General features: G+C 38.9%; 1 protein-coding gene across 3 annotated transcripts in view; it reads right to left on the reverse strand.

The window, feature by feature from the left end:
- tamo (PUB and ZnF_RBZ domain-containing protein tamozhennic) overlaps positions 1 to 16,704 on the reverse strand; it is a 126,668-nt gene that overhangs the window by 38,758 nt on the left and 71,206 nt on the right. For all 3 annotated transcript variants that reach the window (XM_067148507.2, XM_068227915.1, XM_067148509.2), the window contains one exon: positions 6,253 to 6,432. In XM_067148507.2, coding sequence (XP_067004608.2) covers positions 6,253 to 6,432 — 180 coding nt within the window. The remainder of the gene's footprint in view (positions 1 to 6,252; positions 6,433 to 16,704) is intronic.

Consider the following 16,704-nt stretch of genomic DNA (forward strand, 5'->3'; position numbering starts at 1 on the left):
TACGATGCTAAAGATCCTAACAAAGCTCTTATGTCAATGCCTGACTAGAGAAGTCGATTCCAAACCACCAGAACAACAATTCGGTTTTAGAAGAGGGAGGAACACGATTCAGGCCATCAAGTGTCTACTGGATGATATTTTGAAGCAGGTACAACTAGAGCGGGAGGCAAGCTGTATACCATTTTCATCGACTTCTCCAAAGCCTTCGACTCTATAAGCCGAAAAATTATAATGGAAAAACTAGACAGATTAATGAGAAGTAATGCAAGTCTCAAACCACTAATTCAGAACATACTGGCCTCAAACTGCATAGAAATCAGTGACGGAATAGCGAAGTCAACCCAATTCAACAAACCACCGGTGTACTACAAGGGGATCCACTAAGCCCACTACTATTTATAATTGCTACGGCGGACATTGTAGAAGTAATCCCTGAGGAAACAAGCATATATATGTATGCAGATGATATCGTGATTGCCTCGAGGTCCAGCGAGAAACTGCAAGAGATACTTGACGCGCTGGTGAAATGGACAGAAGAGAATGAACTTCAGTTAAATGAGGAAAAGACAGTAACAATGACATTTAGGAAAGGAGGTAAAGCATCAGAGTTTCATATACATGGGAGACCTCTAAAGAATATATCGAACTTCATGTATTTGGGGGTCACACTACAAACTAGAGGTAATGTTTTCTCTACCCACATCAATGACAGGACAAATGCAGCAATCAGAGCCATCAACAACATACAGAATTTGAATAATTTATCAAAACAGCCCTGAAATTATTTGACCTGAAAGTGTCACCAGTGATCACCTATGGATTAGAAATTGTATGGCCACATCTAAAAATGAAACAGTTCGAGCAATTAGAAAAAGTGAAAGCTACGTTTCTGAAAAAGGCACTATGTGTCTCGAAGTATACGCCTTCAAGGCTTGTATATGAGTTAACTCACGAACCTTTCTATGTAGAAGATGTCCGTTGTCACCTACCGCTACCAACTACACCAACATATCTACAGTTCATAGAGAAATTACGAGCAAAGAAGAGAGACATATGGAGCAAATTTTACTTGACGGACGCAATGGTTTACGAAGACTGGCAAGCAGGAGGATATGAGCTCAGACACTTGATTACACTCTTTGCAATACACGGATTTCATTATAAGCTGTGTAAAACAAAGAAATTCCATCAACCAGACACGGACTGTGTATGTGAACGTTGTGGTAAGAGCTGTGAACGATATCATGCCATGATTGGTACTTGTCGGCGCGAATCGATGATAGCCTTCTGCAGAGATGATTAATGTTGTGTATTAATGTAAATATCTTTTGGCCATTGGCTGCAATAAAATATTATTATAAAGTATCTCCAACCCATTAATCACTGGCATGGCCCAGTTGTTCCCCTGTGACCATCCAAGATATCGTTAATAAATAAAACAAACAATAACGGCGATAATTTACACTCTTGCTTTAAATCCAGCTTTGACTCTATATGTCTGCTCAACCTGTCATCTCCCAATTTTACACAGCACCTAACCAATTTATATATCGTCTCCACTGCTCTATTTAGCTTATCAAAAGTCTTTTTAAAGTCAATTGCCGCTACATACACCTCACCTCTTGACAAACTTGTATATTTTTCTAAAACCATCTTCACTATCATTATATTGTCCACTGTTCTTTTCTTTTTCCTAAATCCTCCTTGGTAATCTGACAATAGTTCGTTTCTTTCGGCCCATTCACTTAACCTGTTCGCTAACACCCCTGTATAAATTTTACTTAAGATATATACCTCTTTAATTATTCATACTGTTTTTGCTACCCTTTTTATATATTAGACATATAATTCCTGTTTCCCACTCCTTGAGGTACTTCCCCTCATCAAAAATCTTATTGAATAATTTTACTATACCCTCTTATCACTGTCCCATTTTTGCTAATTTCTTTCCAAAACTTATTATTGATACCATTGCAACCCCCCGCCGACCTGCTCTTGATTCCTCTTATCACACCCAAAGTTTCTTCTCTTGTAATTTCTTTGTCTAGTTCATATATTGCAACTCTTCTATTCCTCCAAATTGCTTCTTCCCCTGTCTCACTCAACCATTCCTCCCCATTCCCCCCCAAGTAATTCACTAAAGTAGCTCACCCACTGTACATCCTCAAGACTCGTTTACTCTAGTCTCCTTCCACCCTTTATTCTGTTTATCCTTTCCCAAACTTTTTCAATACTGTTCAACCTACATTATTTATTTATCACTTCAGTTTGCTCTTCTATCCACTCCGTTTTTTTATCTCACAAATTTTCTTTTTGTATTCTTTTCTTAACTTACAGAAAGCCTATCTTTCTGTGCTCCCACCTTTTTTCCTATACTCTCCTAATGCTCCCAGCACCATCTTTCGTATTCTTTCACACTCTCTATTATAACCATTCTTCTTCTCCTTTCTTTTTTCTACCTCTTTCAGTCTGAGCTATCCTCTTTATTGGATGTAGCAGCAATTCCAAGGCTTTATCAATATTATTATTTTCATCTAACGCCCCCTCCCATCCATATTTTAGTAAGTGTAATTCTTCTTTTCCTAGCATATCCCAATCCCGTTCCACTTTCTCTGTCCATTTGTAGTTAGTATACCCACTCCCTAGTTCATCCTTCATCTTAACTTCTTTCTTTATATGCTTCTCCTCCCCACTTTTTAATATCACCCAGACTGGGAAATGGTGTGATTCAATCCAGTCTCCTACTTCCATCCTTACAATATCCTCTAACTCTCCTTCTGAGCTTAAAACTATATCAATCACACTACCTCCCTGCTCTGAAACATAGGTCAATTTCCCCGTACTGTCACCCTCCTTCCATCCATTCAAAATATATAAATTCCCCACTGCGCACATCTCTAAGAGCTTCTCCCCATAGCTGTTAATAATTTTATCCTCACTTCTACTTTTCAACATACGCCTCCCTTCTTCCCTACTACATACTGGGCTCTGTTCCCCTATTCTCACGTTCCAATCTCCAAAGAGCAACATGTCATCTTCTTCAGCAAGCTTCTTTCTTATCATACTAATATCCACTAATAGCTCTTCAAAAAGATGCTTATTTGTATATACGGAACTTCTAGGATGGCATTATACAAAAGCCAGGCTTATTTTCTTCATCCTTCCTTCTACCCACCCCATATTAAATCTCATCCAGATAGCTTTTTGCATGTCTGTCTCGATATCCTCTACTAGTTCACCAATTTCTTTCTTGATTAGTACTACCATTCCTCCTGGGGCACGACCCTTATTCCTCTCCTTTCTTCTATATTTATATTTAACCACAAACCCGTTCCATGAAATCTCTTTCCCTGTTTTTCAGCCACGTCTCTAGGAGTGCCACAACATCAAAACTTTCTACTACTTCCTTAACCTTTTTATTTCCTAATTTGCTTAATAGCCCCTCAATATTCACACATCCTATTTTCCAATATAATTATAACTTCTCCTCCCTCCCTTCCAAATTTCCTCCCTTATTCTTACTCATTGTAGCTCTAGCCCCCTCACTCTCTTGTTTCCATTCCTCCTTTTTTTAACATTCTTTGCCGTTCCATGCCCTCCGTATCCTCCATCCCCTTACACACTTTACCCCACAAGTCTTTTAGGCTCCTACTTCTTCCCCTGTTCAAAACAGCTTTACCTTTCTGTCGATCACTCTTCTCAGTCCTTTATTGTTCTCTAAACCACTGCACTCTGCTCCCACCGGTTCTTGCAGCTCACCCTCACTCACCCCTTCACTGCTCAGTTCTTCTGTATCCACACTGCATTGTCCACTTCCACCTTGGTTGGTCTCCACTCCATCCCTAGTTTTTTCTCCTTCCTTCCTTCTTGTACTGCCATCACTCCCACCTTGGTACTGTCGTGTTCATACATCTCTTTCAGTTTCGACACTGAGTGTTCTCTAACCCATCTTCCATTCATCACCACTAGTCTCTGACCTCCTATGTGGGCTTTTAGCCCTTGCTGTCTTGCTCTCCAAAGATACCTGTTCAAAATCTTCATATTTTCGCCACCTTCTTTTCCTATGTCTCTTTTCACCCATACTTTCTGACCCTGTAAATTGTTGTCATTTCTTCACACAATTTCTGCCATTAGGGTAGAGAAAAACTTTACCCTAATTGGTCTCCGTCCTTTAGCCTTGCCCACTCTTTCCACATCGTCTATGTCAGCTTCACTGAAATTTATCTTCATCCTATTCTGTATGACCCCTACCACCTTATAGACTGCGTCAATCTTGCCTTCCTTCTCACCTTCTTCCACACCATATATATATAGCTTTCTTCATTCTCTCCTGACTGCTACCCTCTGCTTCCTTCTTCATCTTCCTCACCACTTCTTGTAGATGTTTTACCTTCCCTCTTAATAACTATTTCTTTCTCGGTGTTACACGTTCTGTTATTCAATTCTTCAGTCTTTGTTTCTAACCATTTCTTCACGTTCCCTATCTCCTTTCTCTGCTCTTCCATCATGTCCTTTATTTCTTGCACCTTTTCCGATTGGCAATTTTCTTGTACCACTTCCCTCACTAAGACCTTAAGTGCTGCCAAATCTTCAGCGCTGAATTTGTCACTGGTATTTGGGCCTGGGTTTAATTCCACCCCCAGCCCCCCCCCCCCCAATGACCAGTACCACAGCTAACTCTGCTGCTACCAGCACCGCTTCACCCATTTTTACCACCTCTTCTCTTATTTCTCTTATTACCAGTCCATTCTTGGATTCCTTCCTCTGCTTCCGCTGCCACCTCCCAATCGCGGCCTGGTACTGCTCAATACCAACCATGTTCACGGCACGCACTGCACAACATGACCTCGCACCTTGCTTGCTCAAGCTGGACTGTGGATTTTGTTAAGCGGAAGGAACTGAATGGACCAAGTGCTGGAATCTTGTGTAATGACTCCATGCAGCTCAGTGACCTCAATTTTCCCAATGATGTTGCATTGCTGGCAGAAACCAGTACCTCTCTACAAGACATGACTAACAGTTTAAACACTGAAGCTGGAAAAGTTGGACTACATATTAATCTTAATACAACAACAACAAAAAACATGTTGACTGGTAATCATGCTACTATCACACCAATCACCGTTGGGCAGCAGCCAATCAAACAAGTGAAACAATTTGCTTACCTCAGTAGCGTCTATCGCAAGATGGCAGTGTAAATGTCTGTTACAGAACTGGCAAAGCCTCAGCAGTCTTTCAACACTTGCAACCCATCCGGTCCATTTCAGCAGTTGATAGAGAGATGAAACTCAAACCTTACAAAACACTTGTCATGCCAACAGCGATCTATGCCAGTGAAACATGGAAAATTACGGCGCAGACAGCACAGATACTCAGCGTATTCTACCAACAATGTTTATGCAAACTTTTAGGTGTCACTTAGCACGACCAAGTCACCAATGAGAAAATTTTGCAATGGAGTGGCTGCAAGAAATTTCAAGATATTGTGGCAGAAACATTGAATGTGTATTCTTCGTTTACTAGAAAGCCAATACTCAAAGAACTCTATGCGATGGGAGCCACAAGGAGGCAGGCAGAAACCAGGAAGACCATGCAAAACATGGCAATAAATGTTCGAAGACGACCTACGAATAGTTAACATCAGGTGGGACGATATTGAGAATGCCGCTTTGAACGAGACTCGTTGGCGGAAGCTTTCTGCCTTATGTGCTTCACGCAGAAGGGAATTACGATTATGATGAATATGTAAGCACACTAAATTTAGTACTCAAACGGAACGTATTTCTTTAAAATTTACTAGGAAACTTTTTTTTTTAAATTTCCAATTTAAAATGTTGTATCTATGAGTAGTCACCTAACAATGTGGAATAATAATTCTCAAATTGCAAACAAAAATAAATATAAATGAAAAATTACCTCTCTTGGCTTTCTTGTTTGGTTTGAAAATTAAATTACTAAAGATATACATTAAAAATACTTTGGAAGAGGAAGAGAGGGAGATTGGTTCATTCCTTTTGTGGCAAAATATATTATCTAAAATAACTATTTTATAAATGTCAGTCAGTCAGTCAGTAAGAATTATCTGATAAAAATAACCATTACCATTACTTAACTAAAAATAACCATGGCGAAAAAATCAGGAAAATTTTATATTCCTCTCAATGAATGGTTACAAGAGAATCAGAAGGCCATCTGATGACCTGAAAGAGAGCAAAGTTGAAAAACACCCTACCTGTCTTCATTCTTACTTACCTGACACTCAACAGCAGCCATCAGAGAATCTCGAGATACATTTGATACTCTATCTGGGTCAATAGGTCCATCTAACACCATTGTAGTGTTGCCAATATGTTTGTAGCCCATAGCTTCAAGCATTAATTCTGCTCCAACAAGATTTGCATCAACCTCATGTTTGAAGAAACCACAGTACATCTGAAATCACCACACCATGCATTGTAATAATAGATCAGTAGGACAAGGCATTTCATGATTTTACATCTTCTTTCTATGAAGGTTGAAACACTGCTTCACATATACAGTATAAAAATGAATAAAAACATTGGTAAAAATAAAGGCTATTCATTGAGGTGTTTTGTCATATTTAGGCTAGGTAATTCTTTGACAGCTCTTGGATCATTTTAGAGCATTTTTAGTAGCTTTCTGGAACACAATGGCATTTTTTACTATAATTTAAGATTCTAATTATTTCTGCTTGTCATGATATAAGCTAGTAAATTTCCAGAAAACAAATACAGCAATAGCTTCTACCCTTAATTTTCAAGGAATGTGGATAACTGACTGGCTTAGACTCCCAGGGAAATTCCTGAAACCAAATAGACCAGCTTCGTTTTGCAGCTAAGCGAGATATTCGTTGACTACTAAATATAAGAATTGTAAGAAACCCAAAGTGAAAGAAAATGTGTTTGTGTCACTTTATACAGAAAATATTTTCTCCACTGATGGAAAAATATTATTCTGCACAGTGTGTGATATGCGAGTGGCTGCTGAGAAAAGGATTATATTAGAACAATACATATCCTGAAAGAAATATAAATGTGACTACAGTGACTTCAAGATTAACCTAACAGTACCCTAAAGAAGAGCTTCTGGGGGACTGAAACCATGCAGTTTCTTACAAAAAGAGAATGAAAAGCTATTTCCAGATTCCAAAACAATGAGAACCACCTACACTGGCTGGTCCATGCAGACTATTATTACAGTTCATAGTGCAGGGGTGGGAGAGTGGGTGGGAGTGGGGGTGTGTGTAAGTGCATGCATCCTTGTTGTTAACCTTATTGCAATGATATTGTGTTGTTGGGTAGCACACAACAGAAGATATTTCATAAAGTTCACTTTGCCACCCTACAGTCAGGTGACTGTGACTGACTGACTGACTGACTGACTGACTGACTGACTGACTGACTGGCAGGCACATTCCAAGCCTTACACTTGTCTGAGAAAAGTTTAAAGAAGAAATTAATTCAAAGTAGTGATGAGATTGAGTCAAGTAATGATGATTGTGTTAGTGAGGATGATTATGCTCAGCTTGAAAGCTTTATCAAGTGAACAATGAAGATAGTAAAGTAAGGTAAGAGTGTATTCTGCCCAAAGGCAGGTCCGAACCTCCGCAGAGGTGTGCCTGAGCCGGAATTTACGTACGGTAGCGTTGCCAGTTCCTTTCCGTTCCTTCTTTCTCTTACCGCCCCACCAACAGCGCGTGGTAACCCATCCAAATCTTGACGAAGGCCGTTGGCTGAAGATAGTAGTGAGGATGTTAGTGGTGAGCAACTTGAACGTGAATGTGGTCCAACCAGTGTAGGGTAATATTTTGGAGTGTTTTATGTTATTCTTTGATGAAGAATTGGTGGACTCCCGCAGTCGCTCACCATGACATTGACCTTTCACATTGCTGACATCTCTGGTCGTTGTTCCATCTCCCACAGCTGCTTAGCAAACCAATTTCTAGACCAAGAATCACCTATCACCACAAGCCTGTATCCGGTGATAAATGCTTTTAGTCCTGACTTCCGTGCTTTATCTAAACGGAAGTGTAGTACTGTCACTTTCTGGATCAAGTTAATTTCTAATCCAAATTTGCAATTCTTTCAACTGTTTCACGTTATCCAAAATTTTTCAAGTTTTCAGGCTTGACACTATACATGTTTTAACTGGTCTTCTTCCTTTCCTCTAAAAGCGCTATCACTCAACTTCCACTTTTTCTCATATTAAGGAAGTTACTTTGTCTAACATATCATTAACATTTTCCTTCTCAGAATCAGGCAGTCCATATATAATTATATTTCTCCTCCTACCTGCCCTCTCATATCAATTCCTTCATCTTAAGCCTCCTTACCCTTTCTTCTAAGTCCAGAACTTTATTCTTAAATTTCATCCAACTCAAGGTGATGATGATGATGCTTGTTGGTTAAATGGGCCTAACATCTAGATCATCAGCCCCTATCAACTCAAGGTTATTTTAACCAAACTCTCCTTGGCAACACTTAGTTCTGTTTTTAAGTAAGTCTTCATGTCTTGGAATTCCTTGTTTTGATCCATCAATAGCTCCCTAGTCTTATCGACTTGATATACATCCTTCATACCCTCCTTCAACTTTTCAATATCCTCTCACGACAGTCCAGGACCTGGGTTCAACTCAACACTACAAATCACCAATAGAGACCAACACAACAAATGATGTTACCACCAGTTGCAAAATGTTACAGGGACTGTTGACATTTTGAATGAATTTCACTTTCATCCTACAATGCCTCCCTATAACACACCTGTATTGCACAGCTAAAACTCCCATTCTTATATGTAAGCACTCTTGACACACACTCAGCATTACACGTCCATTCACTTCGCTGGTTGGATTACAATTCGTAATTATCTTGATACCCAATTTTAATTAAGTGGTGTGAATATATGGTTTCGAGTCAATCTCATTTGTTCAAGAATCACCTAAAATCAAAACCGAATCCCTGGACTTAAAATTCTTGGTGTGCAGATTATGGGGTCATATATAACCAATTTATATACACACGAGGTGAGATCACCAGAATAACATTTTTGATGATCAGATGTGTTGGACAGATCATTGATTATTTTTTATTCTTATACCAGAGAGAGGTTCTAGATTCGAGAATTGAGTGGAAGGAAATGGGAAAGGAAGGAGTTAATTGCTGTCACTAAGAGGCAAATTCCAGTCGAGTATTAAAGCTGAATTGGACCTACGCTGAAAGTCCAGTGGTCATCAAGAAGGGTGAGTTGAATATCTTATTATGGATAGATCAAATAGGAGTGATAATCCTGTTCCTAGTGAGATTGAGGAGCACGTACAAACAGTGTATGCAGACCATTATTTATCTGTGACATAGGCTCTCCAACTAATAGGTGCGGAGTTTGATGGTTCGCAGCCAGATAGCTTGTGTGAATTCTGTGAAAATGTAGAAACCACGCTTCAGTTGGTTAGGCTCTACAAATATGATTTGTTTTATTAATTTTAACTAACATTACAAAACAAGCACATAGTAAACTCTTGTCTGGCTCCATGACTAAATGGTTAGTGTGCTGGCCTTTGGTCAAAGCGGTCCCGGGTTTCATTCCCAACAGGGTCGGGAATTTTAACCATAACTGGTTAATTTCGCTGGCTCGGAGGCTGGGTGTATGTGTCGTGTTCATCATCATTTCATCCTCATCACGACATGCAGGTCGCCTACGGGTGTCAAATCAAAAGACCTGCATCTGGCGAGCCAAATTTGTCCTTGGACACTCACGGCACTAAAAGCCATACGCCATTTCATTTTAGTACACTCTTAGTATGGCTAGATATACGTACATGGGATGAAATAAAGGGGCACTAGACTGCCGTACTAAGTGAAAAAACCGTAACTCACATTTTGTACAAAATCATGTTTTCACGCCTACCGAATCTCGCTATCACAACCGATCTATGCACATGCAAATAATGGCTCAAGTGGCATATTTCTGCGCCAAATTTGTAATTTTTTAAAACGCGTAAGTCCCAAACTGATAGCAACCGGTAGCAAATAAGCAGTAAATCCACATAAAAAGCCAGAATATCGTAAGTACACCAGTTGCCTGGAGATAAGATTTCTTCGCTTCCTATTGAACTTGAATCGGCCAACCACCGTATATCCAATATGTAGCAAAAGCGCGGTAATTCTCACTGACAATTAAATTCTTACATTCTTAAGGTAAACTCATAAGCTTTATATATCAACTAACAGGAGGGAGATCTATCTGCATCGATTCACCAATATTCGCCTGAAGCGCAGCACTAAATACCGTATAATCTTGAGTACCACCCGCACTGTTTTTTCAAAAAGATTGTTCCCAAAATTGGATGCGGGTCGTCTTTAAAATTTTGGGAAATTTATTTTTCCGATTGCGCGTAAAGCGGGCATCACCGCCAGCGCGGCTTGGCAACAATGCTCTCTCCGCTCTCAGTATACACTACTTCTGCGCCTGGCGTCAGTCTCATGCACGTTCTCAGAGTATCAACATGAATTCCACAAAGCGTTTGCGATCTTTTACTGCGAGTGAGAAACTGAAAGTAGTTCGCGGAAAGCCGAAATTATTGGAAATTGTGCCGCCGGTAGGAAATACGATATTGAAAGTCATGTATTCACGACTGGAGAAAGAAGAAAAATGTGCTATTAATATGTAGTGGTGATCGTAGAGCTTTTCATGGACCGAGTGTACAGTTTCCAGAAAATGAAAAAAAGAAACTTTATAAATATGTGACAGAAAGGCAGGAATTGGGATATGTGTGTCAACCGAAATGTGTCAGCTAAAGGCATTAGAGATCGCAAAGGAACTTTCAACGGAAGGGTTTAAGGCAAGCCGAGATGGGTTTGTAATTTTTATAAAAGAAATGGATTGAGCGTATGAAGGCGTACCTCAATTTCACAGAGTCTTCCTGGTGCCTACAATGAGAAGTTATTGTCGTTTCAGCATCACATAATTTGGTTGCGGAAGGAAAATGATTATTTGCTTTCCCAAATTGGCAATGCAGATCAGACGCCAGTCTACTCTGAAATGCCAGTGGACAGGACTGTGAATGTTAACACGTTCACTCCCGTAGATGCCTTAAGGCGTTTAAAAGCTGCCTATGTGCGGGACCGCATCCGAGTTAAGGCGTTTAAGGCCGCACGATGTAAACATTTGAATTTAGCGCAAAATTCGCATGAAGTCATAGTTCGTGGTGAAAACCATAGATGGCATATAAATGACCAGTCCCTCGTCCTGACTACCTGACCAGAGGGTACATTCCAATGCTATCCTCCTTTTTTTCTTTGAGTAAACACAGACCCAAGCCAGTCGTGATATTCTTGTGAGGGTTTGTAGTGAAGTGAGTTTTTGTGTCGCGACAAGATGACTAGTTACAAAGACAGTATTCGAAGTGAGGAAATTGATTTCAGTGATAGCGATAGCAATTCCGGTGATCACATACCAGACTATGGGCAGAGTGAAATTCAGCACATTCAAATAACCGATGCACGTCCGTCTTATTGCCCGCCTCCAATCAATTTCACTGGCCGGGTAGGATTAAATGTTGAGAACGAAGATAGCAACGGAATTATGTCTTTCGTCATTTATTTGTAAATGACGATTTCCTTGAATATATATGCGATCAGGCAAACCTTTACGCGGAACAAGTTATTAGTACAGCGCCGCGTCCTTTCACTAAACATTCTATATTTCAGACGTGGAAACCGGTCGACGTAAATGAGATGAAAAGATTTAATGTTTGTAACGGGAATAAATCAAAAACCAGATTTGAAAATGTACTGGACAGAGGACACTATTTTCGGGTCGCCGATTTTTTCGAAAACAATGGCACGAATCCAGTTAGAAAACATTTTGTCATTCTTGCACTTTAGCGACAGCAGTCATTATGAGGGGAAGCACTACTAGTTATCATACAAAAGGTATGCTGAAAATTTCAATATTGTACTTACGATAGTTTTCTTACAGTAACATTTAATGTAACATAATGCGCTATAGAGCTGAGGGGATTTAAAAAGGCTGGGCTGGAGGTTTAAAGCACCCGCTGAGGAGCCAGTAGTGAACGTGTTAAGGGTGCGAAAAGTGTTACCATTAGAACAGGTGGTAACGAAAAACAACCGTGTACGGTAATGTTGTATATTCTCGCCGACGGAACCAAATTGCTGCTGTACATTGCTCTCAAGCGAAAGACGCTTCCTAAAAATCTACCCGCTCAGAACTCCAGCTAGATGGACTGTTCACTTGTGGAAGACTGGGTAAAGTGTGTCTGGCAACGTTGCCCTAGTACATTATTGGGACAAAAGAGCTTGCTTGTTCTCGACAGTTACTGCAGTCACACAACAGACGCTGTGAAGAAACATATCAAGAATGGGAAAACCGACCTAGCAGTCATTCCGTGCGGGATAACGTCTATGCTACAGCCGCTGGATGTTTGCGTGAACCGGCCATTTAAAGCAGCCTTGAAACAGCTCTATACAGAATGGATGACAGCTGATAATCACATACTGACGCCAACTGGTCGCATTCAGTGCCCAGAAGTTCAGCTGCTGTGTTCGTGGATTTTGACGGCAAGGAATCATATCCCTGGAGACCTCATACAGAAGAGCTTTAGGAAATGTAGCATTTCTAATGCTATGGATGGCAGCGATGACGACATTTTGTGGGAAGGTGATGGGTGATGAAAGTTACAAAGATGATACTGATGATGATGATGATGAACTCATTGGATATCATTATGGAAATGTTTGTTTACTTTCATTTGTATTTTCTAATCATTTGATGTGTGTTAGTAATGATTGTAAATAATTTCGACTTCACTTTTTTTTATTTTTTTTTATTTTGTTCTTTCAAAATAATGGTGTGGGCCTTATTCGGTGGCGGGTGGTATTCGAGATTATACAGTAATTGAAAATAAGCATAGCTTTTCTACACCCTTCATAATTGATAATTAGCTGATCAATGCTGCTGAGTACTGATATTTAGACATGTTCAAAAGAAGAATGAAGAACAATTCTTTGTTATTATAAGGCATAAGGCATCTTAATGCTTTAACTACGACAAACGTTTATAGGTTAATAGAAATATGTCCGGAACACCTTGTTTGTTGCAGTTAGCTGAAGGAAATAGAAGAGGGGCGAAGATGTTAGCCATGGTTCAACATAATGAAGACTTCAGTCTTTTAAGGAGTAATTCTGGTTATCTGGGCAAGATCAGTCCAGTCAGTAACAATACTGACGTTGCAAAGTATCAACAGAATGAACGTTCCCCAGAACATAGTACTAGTATGCTTGAAACTGCCACACTGATAAGGGACTCACTTTGTGATATTGGTGACCTAGATTCCAGTATGGAGGAAACTACCTTTGGTGGAAACCAGAGTGATCACACTGTTCAGCTTTGTGAAAAGAACAAAGGCAGAGATTCTCCAAGTTTATATCCTGAGCATAGAACTGAATCTTCAGGAAAATTACATAACCTTGATCCATTACAGTTTTCATAGTCATCGGAGAATATACTCACTACCTTGATATGTGACTTGGATCATCCATAGACATCACGGGAAACATGAACAGCAGAAAACATACCGACGTCACATATCAGCAAACAGCCTGCTTCAACCCATGTATGGACAGATTTAGGGCTGACAAAATCAGGCAAACCACATCAGCGAAAGCTATTTGACATAAGTGTTTCTGAGAGAAAGGTTAAACAGCAGCAGAGTATTCGAGAAAAGCATGTTTTGAAATCACCCTGTGGAACTAGTTGTCAAAAAAAGTGTAGTGAGATATTTAGTCATATTCAAAGGGAGAAAATAAATGAAGAGTTTTAGAATCTTAGCAAAACTAAGAAAGAAGTTTTCACTTTAAGCCACACTGTTCATCAACCTGTTAAACGAAGACGAAGTGGAGAAGATTCTCACAGAAATATGTCCTTTTATTACTTTCTGAAAAACGACGATGGTGAGAGAGCTTCGGTATTTAAAGATATGAACTTCATTAATGTTTCCGTACTGAACTGAGATCAACAAGATATCTAATAGGTTCAACCTTTTCAATACTAATTTCATATTCATCAGTATTAAAATTTTATCAGGTATAAATTACAAGTGACTCAAATAAGTTCTCGATGCTCTGGTTGACGCATAGCACATGTGAGTGTTTTAAATGACTCTTTACTTTGGAAGCCTATCGGAGCCTTCTACTAAACGGATGCACAAAGACTACATATTGAAGAACCTTCTTTTATTCTTTGAATAGTGAGAGACTTTATGTTTACTTCAATGTGTCACTGCACCAGATTTAATTATTAAGCCGTTACTCTTCTGTTATGACACATGGTGTGAATGGTCAGCAGGTCGTTATGCTACTTATGTTCCAAAATGGGTAAAATATAAATATGTAAATAAATATAATGTTAATTTTAATCTTATACCAGTTGTATAGTATTATTAGAAGTAATTTCACATACCGTACTGTATATGAGTTGACTATGTCTGTAAGATATTATAAGTAGAATTTTGTAAACAATATAAATTTATTAAGGATGATGTGTGTGTTTAATAGAAAAAATTATTAGCGTAAATTGTATAATATTGTATTCTAGGAAAATTTTCTTCATCTCCTGTTAATTTAAAATTTAGTGCTTGACAATAATGTATTTTAGTGTACCATTTGCCACCGAGGTAGACACCTCATTTGCAAATAAAGAGATTTTGATTTGACTTTTTGGTCAGTTACAGATTATGTCTTTGCTTATATGTTTTGTAATTCATTTTATGGCTGATGATGACATTATGTATGTCGAAACCGGTCCCCAAGTTGAATAAAAGGTATTTGTAACATAAACACGTACCTAATTAGTATTGAAAAGGTTGAACCTAATAGATATCTTATCGTTAGAGTTTTGGTATGCAAGGTTTTTTCTTAACTATCCTAGGTTTTTCTAAAAATAATACTTTTGTACTGACCGTTTGTAGAGAAGCTAAAGATATTTCTTCAGTCTCCCCTGCGTCTACAGCAAAAACTAAATGAATCAAAAGTGCTTGGAACTAAGTTGACCATGATCTCATAAGGGCACATGTCGAATCATTCAATCCTGCTGTTTCACATTACCACAGGGATCATGCTCCAAACAGGCGATACCTTCCTAGCAATATCACAGCAGCACCCATGCACAAGCATTTTGTGCAGAACATAGGAGGTACATGTTCTTATGACGTCTATTGATCAGTGTTAAGGAAAATGAATATTTTCTTTACAAAACTTGGAAATGAAGAGTGTGAAAAATGTGACTTTTTAGTCAGCACAATCCAAAACACACAGTTAATGAGCTGCAAATTTGATGTAGCATTTGTGGCAAGTGGGAATTGCACATTAGTAGAGCAAGTGAAGCTAGAAGAAAATATAAAGAGCATTCTGATAAGGAATTCACAAATGACCACCTTTATTTTTCTGCAGACTCGCAGAAAGTGATTATGCTTCCACGAATGGATAAATTTAAGGTCTCAGTATTCACAAAACATCTTATAGCATTTAATGAATCATTTGCTCCACTAGAACCTACAACTGAAAACCGGAAGCCTTTCGCAGCATTGTGGCACGAGGGTATATCAGAGCATAAAGAAGAGGACATAGTCAATGCCCACCATTAAAAAACTGGTGAATACTTACATTTTTTTTAATGGTTAATTCATTGGAATTCAAAGCTAAGCAAATTGATCTGTACTAATGAGCCAGTTTATCGACACACATTCAGATACAAACTGTATGGCAGTGCGGATAATAATTTTGCTGATAATTTATAAATAATGGCGTTTATTGATACACATTCATGTCAGTTGACTCTTTCCATCACCAGGTAGAGCTCTTCCTGAAGCGTAAGGACAAGGTTTAAGATTTAAAAGACTTTGAAGACTCTGTGAAGGCATCAAACAGTGGGAAAGACAGCTAAAGTGAAGACTATCACAGACTTTTATGATTGGACACATGAATGTTCAACATACAAACTCAACAAGCAAGAGGGATGTCGTCCAGCCCTCCGATATATTTCATCAGTATATGCTGAAAGGGGTAGCTTGTCGCTGTACTATAGAATGAGCTACGATGAAAATGAACCTGTAAGGAAACTGGACTTCCTGAACAGTAAGGCAATGCATAAGGGAATTATGGCACCCCAGCAACGAAGTACTTGTCGTGGAATTCCGGCAGCTAAAAAGCTGGCATTATAGAAACACTCATACAGCTCATGCCCAAAAATAGAAGACAGTTTTGGCTTAATATTCCAATATCAGAGGTATCAGATTTGTGTGAAAGTTACGATTAATGATGAACTTAACAGACACTATGAAGAGTTCAAATGTTAACGTCATGAATATCCAGACGTTTGGGCAATGCAGCTTGTCATAACACCTTCGTTTGTACATCAAGAATACAAAGATGTTTTTGTGTATAAAGTGCTTTACTTTATAAATTTTGATAGCTGTTTCTGGTATGCATTCTGGTCAAGACATACTACTGTCTACCTATTTATTCTATGTCAAATAGTTTTATTCAATAAAATATAACATCAGCTATGAGCCTAGTACCTGCACTTACTACGCAAATCCTCCTATAAATATGTTAAGAACAATGGGTATAGGAAGCCAAAAAGCCGTAACATCACTTTTGCCTATTT

This window comes from Anabrus simplex, chromosome 5, assembly GCF_040414725.1.
Source record: "Anabrus simplex isolate iqAnaSimp1 chromosome 5, ASM4041472v1, whole genome shotgun sequence".
Taxonomy (NCBI): Eukaryota; Metazoa; Arthropoda; class Insecta; order Orthoptera; family Tettigoniidae; genus Anabrus; species Anabrus simplex.